General features: G+C 43.5%; 1 protein-coding gene across 6 annotated transcripts; it reads right to left on the reverse strand.

The window, feature by feature from the left end:
* Nucleotides 1-209: 209 nt before the first annotated feature.
* On the reverse strand, nt 210-13675 carry LOC124000240 (reticulophagy regulator 3-like). Of its 6 annotated transcripts, none has more exons than XM_046306473.1 (11): nt 13557-13572; nt 11563-11606; nt 10727-11003; nt 7685-7791; nt 7205-7235; nt 6968-7094; nt 6745-6829; nt 6043-6180; nt 5816-5895; nt 5365-5497; nt 210-2542 (listed from the first exon to the last, which is right to left on the reverse strand). In XM_046306473.1, exons 3-11 carry the CDS (start codon nt 10969-10971, stop codon nt 1974-1976), a joined length of 1515 nt encoding a protein of 504 aa, XP_046162429.1. In that variant the 5' UTR covers nt 10972-11003; nt 11563-11606; nt 13557-13572; the 3' UTR covers nt 210-1973. The 6 variants fall into 6 exon arrangements, with proteins under 6 accessions (XP_046162429.1, XP_046162427.1, XP_046162425.1 ...); XM_046306471.1 differs by lacking the exon at nt 13557-13572 and adding an exon at nt 12038-13232; XM_046306469.1 differs by lacking the exon at nt 11563-11606 and having other exon boundaries at nt 13557-13675.
* Nucleotides 13676-15496: the final 1821 nt, after the last annotated feature.

Genomic DNA, 15496 nt, shown 5'->3' on the forward strand with positions numbered 1-15496 from the left:
GTCACCCTCCGCCTCTGCAAGTAGCCGTGCGACAATAAGCGCCAACATCCAGCCAAATGTCGGTAAAAAGAGTCCAAAGTGAAAACGTTAAATATATATATATATATATATATTAGCAACACTGGCTGGTGGACCAAAAGGATGTCAAAATTGTGATTTTGGATCTGTGGAATATTGCATGGTTTATAAATAACAAAATAAACATTTAATCCAGACTTAATATTTAATAAGATTTGCACATCAAAACCAATGTCAGAGAGAAAAAAAAACCTACTTGAACACATTTATAGAACATAATACTAAGGATGAAGAATTTGCCTGGCCATCTTCATGAACCGATACTGCAACAAGCCCTATTTAAACTAAAGTGGTCCAAAACAAGTCATGTACATTCACTCTTTTGAATTAAAATCCCAAACCTTTTCAGATCAGACAGATTGTTTTCTGGGCCATGTCCATGATCAGAGGGATCTAGAAGTTCTATTGTAAGTAATCCCACATTCATGATTTTCTATACCACACAAATCGCGTTATTGGGCAATTTGTCACAGATATATATAAACCAGCATTGTTGATCCAGCTACTTCAGCAAAAACCCATCTGTGGGTCATTTCAGTTTCATTGACCAAGAATCACCACTCCTATTTATTAGATTGTGTCCATGAAAAGACAAAAGCAGCAGGAGCTTGTTTGCCCATCGCAGGTTAATCATGCTGACCTGCACAAAAAAAAGAAAAGAAATAGGCTAACATTTACTGCACCCTAGTTTTTAAAAGACAATATTACATATTCTCCTTTACATATTCACACTTTAAAAAAAAGGCTAATCAGGTTGAGTTTTGTATACCAGCATTTTGTTCACCCATCAATGTAAACACGTTTTCCTGATGATTTTCTTAAGACGTTTACAAAATGTGGTTCATGCATGAGTTTAGAGGTTAAACTAAAAGGTTTATATTCTGTACTTCTTACATATGCATGTATATTCTACAGATTCTCCTCTGAGAAGGATCGGCAAAAATGAGTGAAGATGGTGATAGGGATTGGGAATGCCACGAGAGAAGGGATACAAAGGAGCAGGTTAACTTGATAAAGTTACTTATTGTGATGACAAAGACAAAAAGATCTAAATAGCCCATGACTGCTCATTCAAGACACATGGAGAACACAGGAGGCAACACTACGTTCACGGATCTACCCAGAAGTACAGCAAACAAAACAGGACCAATGGTTTGGGAAGAAACATTCATGGGGGGGGGGGGGGGGGGGTGGAGACAGTAAAACACAACTAAAATGCCAATCCCCTTTCTTTAAAACAATGATTTCAGACTCGAAACAAATTAATCTCTCAATCAAGAATGATCAAAAAAAAAATCACCGTTAATATTTACTTTGTTTCTAATAGAGAATGAGTGTCTTAAAATGAAAGCAGTGGTTTTTACTAAGAGAGTACCAGTCAGATATTGCTAAAACTATTCAAAACAAGGTCATTGCAGTTGTAAAACTTCACTAATCAACAGGAATGTCATACTTGGTCCCATATTAAATAGCCCTGTGTGTCTAGCATTTTAGGAAATGTGTATACTACCTAGTGGTCGACTTAAAAAAAAAACGTATAACTCACTCGGGCATGCTGGATGACAGGACAGAGAAGTGGTTCTGTAATGCCGTTTCAAAAACAGATGGAGTTTTTTTACATTGCATTTCCTATTGCTCAGCCTGCAAAAGAAGACTTTCTGGATGATGGTGGCTTACACATACAAGCTACAGACTAAAGGAAGAAATTGAAAAGTGAGATAGAAATCAGAAGTACTTCACAGTGATATCAACTGAGGCCAATCAGGAGCCTGGCTGCTGGATCCTACGATTAAATGACTCACACATACACGCAGTCAGAACAATCCATAAACATTCCAATCACTCAATCACACACAAATACTTAAGTTTGATTGTTATGCACAGGTAGAGGCGCCTCACTGTGGTTTCCCCAGTAGGTTGGAGAGGAAGCTGGACCCCTGTCCCCCACCCTGCCCTCCTCCCCGTCCTCCTGCACCCCCAAAGGAATCCATCTGGTTCAGCTCCGACTGGTCCAGCATCTCAAAGTCCTCTCCGTCCAAGTCTGTGTCCAGCTCCGAGCTAGACTGCTTGCGGTAGCCCCTATGGGCCCCTGCTCTGGTGGGCCCCACCCTCTCTCTGCGGGCGGCAGGGGGACGAGGCTGCATGGCACCAGCCAATGCCGCCTGAATCATGTTGCTAGCGATGATTCCAGCCAGGTCACCTCCGAGGAAGTCAGAAGCAGGGGGGAGGCCGCCGAAGGAGAGCTCCTCGTCCAGGTCGTCCTGGTCAGAGTCCAGGTGGGATTCCACATCCAGCAGCTCGGCCGTGGTTCGGGGGCCAGTCCGCCCAGACCGAAGACCCAGGCTGGGCAGCCCGATGCAGGAGTCGTCGTCGTCGTCCATCAGGGTGGCGTCTGGGTTGATGGAGGGGAAGTCATTGAGGTCTCGTGCAAACGACTCCTCATTGTCACTGTGTCTATCAAAATCTGAGGGTGAACAGAGAAGAAGGGGTTCAAGATGTTGGAATGTCATTTGTAATTTAAAAACACAGACAATCACCCTGCACATGTCTTACCAGAGTAGGCAGTCATGCCACAATACAGAAAACACAGCCTTATGACATGTCATACAGGCTCTAATCTTAGCTACAATTCACAGATACGCATTGGTCCCCGATTCAAATGTTTAACATACGACTGCTTCGTGCGCTGTGCCCAGCTTCGTGCGCTGACCTGCGCAAGCACAGCAGTCTGTTCGTGATCTTGCACATCTGCGCAGCACCTTCAGCATTCAAAAGCTAAAATGGCTTGCGCGATATTAGGCTTCGTTAGTTGAGTGACAACTTTTGTAATTTGCTATGTTATTGTTATCTATGCAATGTTGAAAATTGTGTTTTACATGCACTGTCAAATTGTTTTACCGGAATAAAAGCTCACTAAACTTCAAAAAGGTCAAAACCATTTGATTTTGAGATGGGGGTGAAATCCAAAGTTGTGTTCATTGGCTATGTCATAGCCCATTTGTAAACAATAAATATTGGCACATTACTAAATCAAACATTTAATCTGCAAAAATGAAAAGTTAATTAGTGAGTGACAGTGATTTCAGAAGCAAAGTGGGAGATAAAACAGAGGCTATATTCTCCCCTCCCCCCTATAATTTGAGTGTGGGGTAGTAGATGACCAGTCTCCCTTATGGCTCAGATCAGATGCCTACATAGTATACACCATAAACATACAGTGCATTCGGAAAGTATTCAGACGCCTTGACTTTTTCCACATTGTTACTTAACAGCCTTATTTTAAAATTGATTAAAACACATTTTTCCTCAATCTACACACAATACCCCATAATGACAAAGCAAAAACATGTTTAGAATTTTTGTGAAATGTTTTAAATAAAAAAATAAAAAACAGAAATACCTTATTTACATAAGTATTCAGACCCTTTGCTATGAGACTGACAATTGAGCTCAGGTGCATCCTGTTTCCATTGATCATCCTTGAGATGCTTTTAGTGGCGATTTTAGCAAATTGGTTTTAGCACATACCCACTCCACTGACGACCAGGCTAGTGATTGCTTTGCAATTCTTGAAGTTAGCCACTGATTCCTTCCAAACCACTCATTGTTGTGTAATGTTTATGTCCAATGGCCAAGGAGCACCGATACATTTTATCTATAAATTTCTCTTCATATGACATGGACATTGAAAAGGATTTGCCAGTAGATGGTCGACTTGACTCATGCTGATGACCGCTAGCTTGCTAGCTAAGATTTTGAAAGTAGGGTGTTGACATGATCAGTCCAATCAAAGTTAGTGTAGATATAACGTGATTATATCTGTGGCAAATGACCTTGAGCCTTCTTGGATAGACATTTCTAAAGTAACTATGGCAGCACCCAAGGGTCTTGAATGTTCGAGCTCTACCCGTATAGTTTGCGGTGACGTAGTGTCCCCATGAGTGATAGAACACTGAGCCAATCACATTACCAAACCCTGCGCTCCGTATTTTCCACTGGCTGCACTGAGCTAGGCTGAAACACCTGCATTTTGGAGCTGCCTTACTCAAGAAAGACAAAAAGATACCATGCTTGCATGTGGCTTTATTAACGAAACGATTGTTTGCAAACTGATATGTGACACGTATTAATGCCAAAATAGCATGTAAAACATGCACACAAAAAAGCTGGTGGGGCTCATGATTTAGAAAGGCACGCACCTATCTATACAAGGTCTCACAGTTGACAGTGCATGTCAGAGTAAAAGCCATGAGGTCGAAAGAACTGTGCGTAGAGCTCCGAGACAGGATTGTGTTGAGGCAAAGATGTGGGGACGGGTACCAAAACATTTCTGCAGCATTGAAGGTCCCCAAGAACAGTGGCCTCCATCATTCTTAAATGGAATAAGTTTGGAAGCACCAAGACTCTTCCTAGAGCTGGCCACCCGGCCAAATCGGTGGAGAAGGGCATTGATCAGATAGGTGACCAAGCAGGCCTTTATGGTAGAGTGGCCCGACAGAAGCCACTCCTTGGTAAAAGGCACATGACAGCCCCCTTGGAGTTTGCCAAAAGGTACATAAAGGACTCTCGAACCATGTGAATCAAGATTATCTGGTCGGTAGGAAACCTGGCACCATCCTTACGGTGAAGCACGGTGGTGGCAGCATCATGCTGTGGGGATGTTCTTCAGCGGCAGGGACTGGGAGACTAGTCAGGATTGGGGGAAAGATGAACGGAACAAAGTAGAGAGAGAACCTTGATGATAACCTGCACAGGAGCTCTCAGGACCTCAGACCGGGGTGAAGATTCACCTTCCAACAGGACAAGAACCCTAAGCACACAGCCAAGACAACACAGGAATGGCTTCGGGACAATTTTTTGCTTTGTCATTATGAGGTATTGTGTATAGATTGATGAGGGGGAAAATAATTTGATACATTTTAGAATAAGGCAGTAACGTAACAAAATCAAGGGGTCTGAATACTTTTCGAATGCACTGTACACACACACCAGCTCAGACAGATCAAGCCCAGAGAGGCCCAGCTCATGATCTCCATCAGCAGCTGATTTTAAATTAGAATGTAAAATTTATGAACTGCAGCAATTCATTCTCTAATCAAAAACAAAGTGTCAAACTAAAATGTATCCTTCCTGTATCATAGCCCATGTATCTAGATACGTATCCAATCATCTTGAAAGGGAAAGATGCACATCCCTATTAGCTACATTGGATCTGGCTCTAATTCTCGTGACTCCAGAGTATGTGTGCCTGGAGGTGCAGACTCAGCGGGTGGGTGCGTACTGTACCTTCTGAGCCCTCTGTGAGAGGAGTCTGGCCACGGGACAGATTAAAGGTCCCATTGTCTGTGTACGAGACCTCAGCATCAGAGTGCTCAGAGTCCGTCATCGCAAGTTCTTTGGCCACTATAGCATCGTCAAACTGAAAGGAAGGAAAGACATTGAACCGTGTTTGTCATTCATAATATAGTATGTTTCCTCTTGAATGTAGTCCATATGTCACAGATGATGTGGCCCGATATAAATAGCAGGCCCTCCCAGTCATATCTCTAAAGGGGTCAGGTTATTGTAAGTCTGAGACCAGCTGCAGTCTTAAGCTACATATGCCACTCCTGGCCATCTAACTGAGTAATAACCAACACAGAAAACAAGTAGGCCCATTTCAATAACCATAACAGTCAGATAGATGACAACCTGACTATGCTTTTGGACTGCATGTGAAATACATCAGGTGAATTACCGTCGGGCAGAATGCAGCAAGCTCCTCCTCACTGTCACTGGCATCACCGGATGCTGCACCCCGAATTGGCTTCCGGAGGACTGCAGAGCAAACATGCAAACACAGGCCACAGGTTACAATGACGGAGTTACTCCCTTGATCCAGTCAAGGTAGGAGATACACTGGTTTAGGTTTGTCCATGCAAACTGTATCAATGCCAATGCAACTAACAGACACACTGTACTCACACTGGTTGTCGATGGGCTTTGACATCATATACCCGCGAACGCTGAAGTCCAGCCACTGCAGGGCCGGCTCCAACTTCATGCACACACGCTGCCACACTCGGTGGTACGCTGCCAGGGGGCACAGCAGAACAACCAGCACTGGGACAAGAGAGAATGGCTTAATGTTAGTGGAAACATCACTGGGCATAAACAAACAAAAAAAAGACAAAAAGAACTATGGCTGCATTCATCTGTGCTATTAGGCTCTCGCTCACCCAATCCCCAGCCTCCGAGCTACTCTCCTCAGCCCAGACACACCCATGGGCCCCAGCCCAACTAATCTCGCCATTCAACGGAGACCGAAACAAAGAGTGGGAGCTCTAGCAGCCAAGAGATTATTAAGTATGTCAGAGGGCCCTGGCAAGGCCTCCCTGATCTTGGCTCTCCGGTAGATTGGTCGCTCTACATTAGTTAGAGGTGTTGGGATTAGGCATGTCTCAAGCCTGACCTCCTGCCATTCCTGCTTCCCCCTCTTCCTGAATCCCTCCCTGCCTGCCTCAGCCCAGCCAGGAGGTAATCACCTCACAGACAGAACCCTGGTGCCAGGGACACAATGCATTTTTAACAAAGGCAGCCAGCTTCCCACCATTAGGGAGCTCTGATTGGGGATGGTGTTTGGAAACAGGAGGGTGGGGTATGTGGGTTGTCTCTCACTGTACTCACCTGCAGAGTAAGAGAGCACCAGTCCAGGAATGTACCGTCCAACCATGACCAGACAGGTCAAGAGGGCACAGGTCAGGAGGCAGAACTAGACACAACAGAGTTCAACTGGTCAAGTTACTGATTAGTTGTATGTTCACAGTAGGCTGAGAGTAGACAAGACATTGTATTAGGGTTTATATAGGAAACCCTCCATACTAGTACAAGGGGAGTGCCAAGGCCTCACCTTGCCAGGGTTGTGGCGTTTGAACTGCACCAGGCTGGATGTGAAGGCCAGCCCAGAGACCCAGACCTCAGCAATGTGGTGACACAGCTCTGGAACACTGAGCACCCCTGGCTGCACCAGGCCCCAGCTGCAAGATAGAAGTACAACAACATCAGTGACATCCTCTGTCGGTGACCACTGCCTAACCAGAGTGTGACGATAGGATACAAATTGTATATTTTTAAGAAGTAGGCCTACCTTTCATTTTCAGACTCATCAGGTTTTTTAACTGTGGAAAGAGACAGAAAATGCACTTAACACCCGCATTTAGCAACAATCCACATCACTAAATGCACTACACTTGAACACTCTACACCACATGAGTTTAAATGAGGACAGGCATGACAAAGGATATCATTCATTATACAGTGTCTAATGAATAGTACAGACCAGGGCCAGTAGGGTATTCACACCAAGGGTAGTATGACACTGGGGAATAAGGGACTGGATCTAAGAACCAAGTCAGGTGTAATTAGCACAGTTGGGCAGAGGTACTCAGCAGGGACAGACCAAGACACAGTGGGGCATCTTGGCCAGGTCACAAATGTAAATGAGAACTTGTTCTCAACTTGCCTACCTGGTTATATAAAGGTGAAATAAATCAAAAATAAATAAATGAGGCATTGGGTGCAGAATAAGGCAGACTACCCAGAAATAAATGTACTCTATCCTCCTCACCTCTGATCTCAGGCCAGATCTTGTTCCTCCAGCTGTCAACGCAGATGAATACAACCAGGCCAGAGGACAGCAGGAAGAGCAGGCGCAGCGAGGTCAGGGCAAAGAACCTGGAACAGAACACTAAGATCAGCTTCAGAACAGCTGACGTTTCCTTTTGTTTAATATGTCACAAACACACCCCGTGGACGCCCCGTGCAAGTGGCAGTTACGCACAGACTCGGGTTTCTGTGTGTGGTGCCTCGGTTACTGACAAAGGTGGGTCGCTGACTGATTGTGATGGAAAAGCCGACAAATATTGTGGTGATAGTTTGTGTGTACATGTGACTTTGATCTCTACTTTGAATACAGGCATTTCCTGCGTTTGTCACCTCCTGAGTAAAATGTTGTCAGACTGACAGCAGACAATCTAGACATTAGTTCAAATGAAGACAAAAGTTTAGAACTGCATTCACTTCAAGCTCACCAAGAGGCAAACATACGCTTTCCCATTTACAGACCAGCATTGTAAATAAGATTTTGTAATATCTACATGCAGACCACCATAGTCCCTGTGCCAAAGAACGTCAAGGTAACCTGTCTAAATGACTATCACCCCATAGAGCTCACAATCTGTACCCATTAAATGATTTTAAAAGGCTGGTCACGGCTCACATCAACACAATCATCCCAATCATGCACACCACACTGCCCTTTCCCACTTGGGCAAATGGAACACCTATGTGAGCATGCTGCTCATTGACTACAGCTACATGTTCAACACCAGTGCCATCCAAGCGCATCACTAAGCTAAGGACCCTGGGACTGAACGTCTTCCTCCTGATGGGTCACCCCCAGGTAGTAGGCAACAACACATCCGCCACACTGAACCTCAACACGGGGGTCCCTCAGGGGTGCGTGCTTAGTCACCTCCTGTACTCCCTGTTCACCCATTACTGTCTGGCCGCACACGACTCCAACACCCTCGTTACGTTTGCTGATGACACAATGGTGGTAGGCCTGATCACCGACGACGATGAGACCGCCTATAGGGAGCAGGTCAGAGAACTGCCGGTGTGGTACCAGGACAACAACCTCTCAACGTCAGCAAGTCAAAGGAGCTAATCGTGGACGACAAGAAACTGAGAACCGAGCACACCCCCATTCACATCGAAGGGGCTGTAGTGCACAGGGTCGAGAGCTTCAAGTTCCTCAGTGTTCAAATCACAAAGGATCTATCATGGTCCACACAGACCAACCCAGTCATGAAGAGGGCACAACAATGATTTGGCATGGGCCCTCAAATCCTGAAAATGTTCTACAGCTGCACCATTGAAAGCATCTTGACTGGCTGCATCACCGGTTAGTATGGCAATTGCTTGGCATCCGACCGTTACGTGCTACAGAGTGTAGTGCAAACGGCACAGTACATTACTGGAGCCGAGCTCCCTACCATCCAGGACCTCTATACCAGGCGGTGTCAGAGGAAGGCCTTAAAAATTGTCAAAGACTCCAGCCACCCAAGTGATAGACTGCTATCGCACGGCATGTGGTACCGATGCACCAAGTCTGGAACCAACAGGACCCTGAACAGCTTCTACCCCCAAGCCATAAGACTGCTAAATAGTTAGTCCGGATAGCCATTTGGTTATCTGCACTGACCCTTTTTGCACTAAGTTTTTGACTTATCACATACGCTGCTGCTACTGTTTACTCCCTGCTACTTTATTCCGAGTTATATGTACATATCTACCTAAATTACCTGCACATCAACTCTGTACTGGGACCCCTTGTGCATAGCCAAGTTATCGTTACTCATTGCGTATCTATTATTAATTTTACGTGTTTTACTTTTCTATTATTTATCGTCTTTTTTTGTCTCTGCATTGTTGGGAAGGGCCCATAAGTACACACCTGTTTTTTACAAAGCATGTAAAAAAAAAGTATTTGTTCTTAATTGATCTGTCTGGTAAAATTAAAGGTAAAAATGAAATCAAGCCTAGAGTAGCCTACAGATTGGTTTCAAACGCGGTGTTGGAATTCAGGACTATGTAATCTAGCTATGCTAACAACTTGCCCCAAAATAGATAACTAGATGGCAGCTATTACACGTGGCTCCATTGCCACTTGGTTTAACACATCTAAAAGACATTTAGTGACAACAATAACAGCAGAGTGAAATGTTGCTGATAGCCTACATCATTAAATATTAGAGAACTATTGGCTGATAATGCATGGCATACATCTTCTTATTAGTAGTACTGAGATAGAGAACACATTCAGAAGGAAACAAAACCCTGACCCCCATTTCTTAGGGACCTCGGTTTAAAGTCAAAAGTACACACGTACCCATTGGTAATCATGTCTATTGATTGTGTGCAAACTAAAACACACAACAGAATTATCCAATTCCTATACCACACACCAGTACTGGTACTTTTAGGGTGGGCTTACTTCCGGTACACTTCTCACCCGAAATACACGTGACTTGTGTCATTTCATGCATTACGATGTATCACTCTGGGCCTATATAGACTATTTGTTCACCACAGCTGGCTGACTTCTTGACATCGATTGATTGGTGACATGGTGGCTGTTTGCAATGGCACATTTAGGATATTGACTCTATAATACAAAGTACATCGCCTCTGTAGGGGGACATAGCCTTATAGGACGTTTACTATCATCACATCACTAATTAATTTCACAGATTCTGTTTTACACTCCTTGTAGACATTTGACATATAGGCTTTACTAGAGTAGTTGCAGATTCAACATACTAGGCCTATTTCCATTGAAAGATAATGTCAACCCCCATAGTAGATAGTGTTTCTAATGCCACCTACAGAAGCACAGTGGTGCTTTGGTGGTCTATTAATAGCAGCTCTGGTGAGCCATCTGTCTCATCTTAAATTGATGGGAGACGTTTTCGTTGTGCAAAAGCTTCTGATGGTACAGTAGATATGATTACTGTATTTGGATATGATTTATGTAAGGCATGGATTATACATTGTACAAATATGTATATCATTACTGTATACCATTTATAATTTCTCTAAAACTTACCAGAAAACAACGTTGACCACTGTGAAGAGTAGCACACTCTGAAACGGCCTTTCCCACACCAGAACGGACTGTAGGTAGGTCAACACCGGCTCGTAAGGTCCGAGTCTCTTCTGAAGCGAGGCTTTAACAACGCGGACCTGGCCATCTCTTTCGCTGGAGCATGGTCGACTTCTCAGGCCAAGAGTCGAGCCCTGTTTTCCTGAACACTCTCCCATGGCATTTTCCAGTCCTTCCGTGTGCGCCATCTCTCACGTTAAATGTTGATGATTAAATAACCCTGTAAAATAACACCAACTAAAGAAAGTGTCGTGTCCCAGATCGTGTCTCCCACTTCCACTTCAGAACAACCGAAACCGCTTTTAGCCGACTAGAAGACGATAGCTGACTTGTTATCTTGTCACTCTCAAACAAAGCTAGAGTAACTGTCAAAAGTCCCTGCCAGAACGAACTCGTCAGTTAACAAAAATATGCTAACATTCCTGTATCTAGTCAAATTTCCACGCAGTGTCGTTTCACCTTGCTAAGTATTTTGTTAGCTAACTAGCCAAAAAGCTAGCTGTATTTGGCAAGCTAGCTATGTGTGCTAAATGAATACTAATAATAGTGCACTGTAGCTAACGTTAGCTAGCAAAGCAACTGTACGATGCTATCGATATCTTTACCAACTATGACTAGAACATATATAAATTATTTGTAAAATAGCACACAAACGGGACACCTACTTTGACACTATTGCAGATAATTTTCATGTGGTATTGACAATATGGCGTTGCCCTAAACCAAGCTAATTGAAACACTTTTTTGACAAAAAAAATAATCGTTGTCAACTGGCTCACCAATCAGAAGCAACAGCACTACTTGTCGTTTATTGTGGATTCAGCTGTGGACAGACAGGTTGCGGACCAAAGTATGTGAATGACATTTTAATAACCTATATTGAGGTCATATATAAATCAGTAAATTGTTTAAAATATCCTGTATTTACACTTTACTATCAGACATCACACCATACAGCAGTTGCAATGAAATAATACATGCAGTATGCCTCATATTCTATAATTACAGCTAGATCTTCATAAATGAATGAGTTATAACTGAAGTTGCTTTTAAAATACATTTGAAAATAGCTCAAATCATTTCGATACAATTTAGAAGATGTATAGAAATCCTAAATGGAGCAGTTTGTATTCTGCAACAATTCAGATGCCACGTAAATTAAGAAGTTGTATTATTACGAGTAACGTCATAAGGATAATAAGTGCAGTTTTTGTTCGTACCGGAAGCAAACGGAACAAAGTGGGCGGGACCTACCTGAATTGATCCAATAAACTCTCGTTTCGTTTTGCAATTGTTTGGACTAATGATTATACCCTTAATCCTCTGTTGAAAACACATAATTCCCCTAAATGTGGGGAACTGCTCATCGTAAATAACATACATACGTATTCTTTGATGAGGTTTAACGGAGGTTGGCATCCAATAAATGTTGCATTACCGCCACCTACTAGAAGGGAGTAAAACTCCACTAAACCTTGCTTGAGAATTTAAAAATAAATAAACAAACAAATACCGTTGCCATCTAACCGAACACAAAAAAATCCACCACCCTACTACGCTATTTAAATATATCTAGTACTACCTCAGGCCAACAGTCTGAAAGGACTGAACACCACCACGCAACACACCCTGTAACTCTTCTGACGTCAAGCCTGGTACACCCAAATACCTCTCTGTGCCACCACAACCCAACCTTACTTTTCTGCGACTTACGTTCCATCCCTCCAGTACAGTTAATAACCATTGCAATAAAAGCTAAAAATGCAATCTTACTGAAACACATCACATATTGGTATTTTCCTCTGTATTGGTACAGATCTACTAGTAACAACACTACTCATCTCAGGATCCATCCCCTTTGACCCCATCTTCCTAAACTTTCTTCACTGCCTCAGCATACGAGGCAGTGTCCTCTACTCTACCCTGGAAACCTCAACCTGCCTTTCTCACAGCAGACATTTCTGATCCCCAGTCCCATGGGCACCCCTACAATTAACACATACCACTACTTTCCCCCAATGTTACACATTCCTTTCCCTCATGTCCTTCTGCATAATTCTCACACCTAGGAACCTCACTCCTACAACATGCCCATAAGCTTGACACCTGTAACAACGAAATGGATTTCGGCACAAAAGCTCGTACAGGATAACATATCTTAACATCACTTTGTCGGGCAAAGACTCAACATCAAAACTCAAAAGAACAGACAACGGCTCTACTGTTTCACCACTCACGCCACCCGGTCTGATTCGCACCAAACAAACATCCCCTTCAGTTGGTCAACTTTCACATTTACCGCTACTTTAATAATCACTCCTTTCAATTGAACCCTTTTATTGAGAGTAAAACAATTCATATCTCTTGTCCCCATTTATTTAACACCGTGCGCTTGCTCCCTCTGACCAACAGAAACACAAACAATTATCAACAGACCACTTTTGGTTACCCTCACCGATTCCACAGCAACCAACTCTGTTTTCACCCACACTGAAACCACAAATGGATCAGCCAAACCACAAGGGTTCACTTTTTCCAAAAATTGCCCTCCTACCGTCCCAGACTCATCTTTATCCTGACCTTCCGTTACGCAGTGTTGCCAATTTAGCGACTTAGTCGCTATATTTAGCGAGTATTCAGACCCTTCTAGCAACAAATCTAGCGACTTTCTGGTGTTATTGGAGACTCTGACGTGAAAGCACGTGTCGTTCTTAATCTTCTCAACGAGCAGCGGGTGCTGCCGTGGGCCCCACCCCAGTCCCTAAGCACTCACAGGCGGCCCAGTCCTCGCGTAGCAGTCCCTACAAGCTGCAGTAAGAGCAGGAGATGTTTACCCCTCCGCGTCCAGACTGCAAATGAATCGCGCATGCGGGATCTTTGTCTAAAATAAATCACTGCATTTGATTCACACAGCCTCAGTCACTTACTCACCTTGTCCACTGTGTGTGTGCCTCTCTGTGACAGAAGCTAAACATCTAGCTGGCTAGCTCATCATGTCTCAGTCTAAACTGTACACTCAAAAATACAGAAAGGAGTGGGAATCAAACCCTGAATTCAAAAGCTGGTTGAAGCTGTTTATTGGAGATGATACACGGGCATACTGCCTGTATTGTAAGGCTGATTTCTACACCAAACTTAGTGATGTAAAAAAAACACATGACAACTCAAAAACATACTCAAAAGGCAAAGCCTTATAACAGTTCCACCCAAAACAAGCTGCCATTTATGGTTAAAAAAAATGTACTGCAAAAAAGCCTGAGGCCACCATGGCATTAGCTATCGCTGAACACTGTTCCATGCTGGCATGTGATCACATTGGAGAAGCATGTAGAGCTGCTTTCTCAAGACTCCACTGCTGCTACCCACTTCAACATAACAGAAATTATTACTGGTGTTCTAGCACCATACTTTCTGAAAAAGTTGGTTGCAGATGTGGGTGACCAGCGTTTCAGCCTCCTCCTCGATGAGTCCACACGGATGTTAGTGTTTCTAAGTACCTGGGGGTTGTGATAAGGTACTTTAGTGACACCAAGCAGACAATTGTATCAACATTTCTGGGGCTTGTTGAGTTGGAGGGAGAAGATGCCAAATCTATAGCCCGTGCTGTTGTGGCTTTCCTCAAGTAGTGTTGTCTTAAAAAAGAGAAACTCCTGGGGATAGGGACTGACAATGCCTCTGTTATGATGGGGATTAACAGTGGGGTCCATAAATAAAGTGCTGAAGGAGGAGTATGGCCTCAAATATCTGGTTCTTAATCACTGTGTGTGCCACTCTCTGCAGCTTGCTGTAAGTCAAGCATCCAATGACACCATCCCCTGTAGTGTGGAGTACTTGGTATGAGAGACTTATAACTGTTTTTCAGTGTCTCCAAAGCGCAGGGAGGCCTGCAAGGTCATATACGAGACAATCAACTGTGGGGAGAAACCTTTACAGATAACCAAGGTTACTTCCCTGCAGACATAGATAACATTGTTCAGCAATGGCGTGCCATCCATCTTAGTAAATGGAATGAGACAAAAAAACGCACTGGGCTTCTGGAGTGAGATTTGGAAGTTCAGGGATGCAGCTGATATCAACCCTTTTCAAGAACTTGCCATGGCTGCTGTGTCTGTGTTGTCCTTGCCACACTCGAATGCTGAAGTCGAGAGAGTATTCAGCCAGATGAGAGTGGTAAAAAGCTAACTTAGAAATCGGATGTCCTTGCAGACCCTTAACGCCATCCTGTACATTCGATATGGACCGAAGCTGTCTGGTGAGCCTTGTTATGAGGCTTGCTATGAGCACCAGCTGCCTGATAATGTTTTGCAGCTTTTTGGCACATCATCTGTTTACTCATTTAAGTCAGCTCCCTCAGCTGCTGAACCTGGATTAGAGAGCCTTGACCAAAATGACGATGACCCACTCTTTCTGTGAACCAGCACAGCCTGTGTGTGTGTGTGTGTGTGTGTGTGTGTGTAGGGAGGTCTGGAAAAAAAACAATTAACCTGAATTAGGGCCAGACTAGTTACCATAATTTTCTCACATTGCCATTGACAGTTTTTTCTATTGTCTCTTTTTGGTCCATTTAGATTGTTAATGTAGATTGTATACAAAAACATGTAAAAAATGTTATGTTAAAAATATTATGTTAAAAATGTTCATGTTTTACTGTGACTTGTTGTAGGCTCCTAAATTGACCATAAGGTTAAAAACCAAACCAAATTAAGAAGAAAG

Source organism: Oncorhynchus gorbuscha, linkage group LG16, assembly GCF_021184085.1.
Source record: "Oncorhynchus gorbuscha isolate QuinsamMale2020 ecotype Even-year linkage group LG16, OgorEven_v1.0, whole genome shotgun sequence".
Taxonomy (NCBI): Eukaryota; Metazoa; Chordata; class Actinopteri; order Salmoniformes; family Salmonidae; genus Oncorhynchus; species Oncorhynchus gorbuscha.

Bases quoted from the DNA above. Each gene is read 5' to 3' on its own strand.
- LOC124000240 (XM_046306469.1), bottom strand. From the start codon at position 10,971: ATGGCGCACACGGAAGGACTGGAAAATGCCATGGGAGAGTGTTCAGGA. The intron at 6,830-6,967 runs GTGAGGCCTTGG...TGTTGTGTCTAG, and splicing joins AACGCCACAACCCTGGCAAG to TTCTGCCTCCTGACCTGTGC. The intron at 5,896-6,042 runs GTGAGTACAGTG...TTTGCTCTGCAG, and splicing joins AAAGCCCATCGACAACCAGT to TCCTCCGGAAGCCAATTCGG.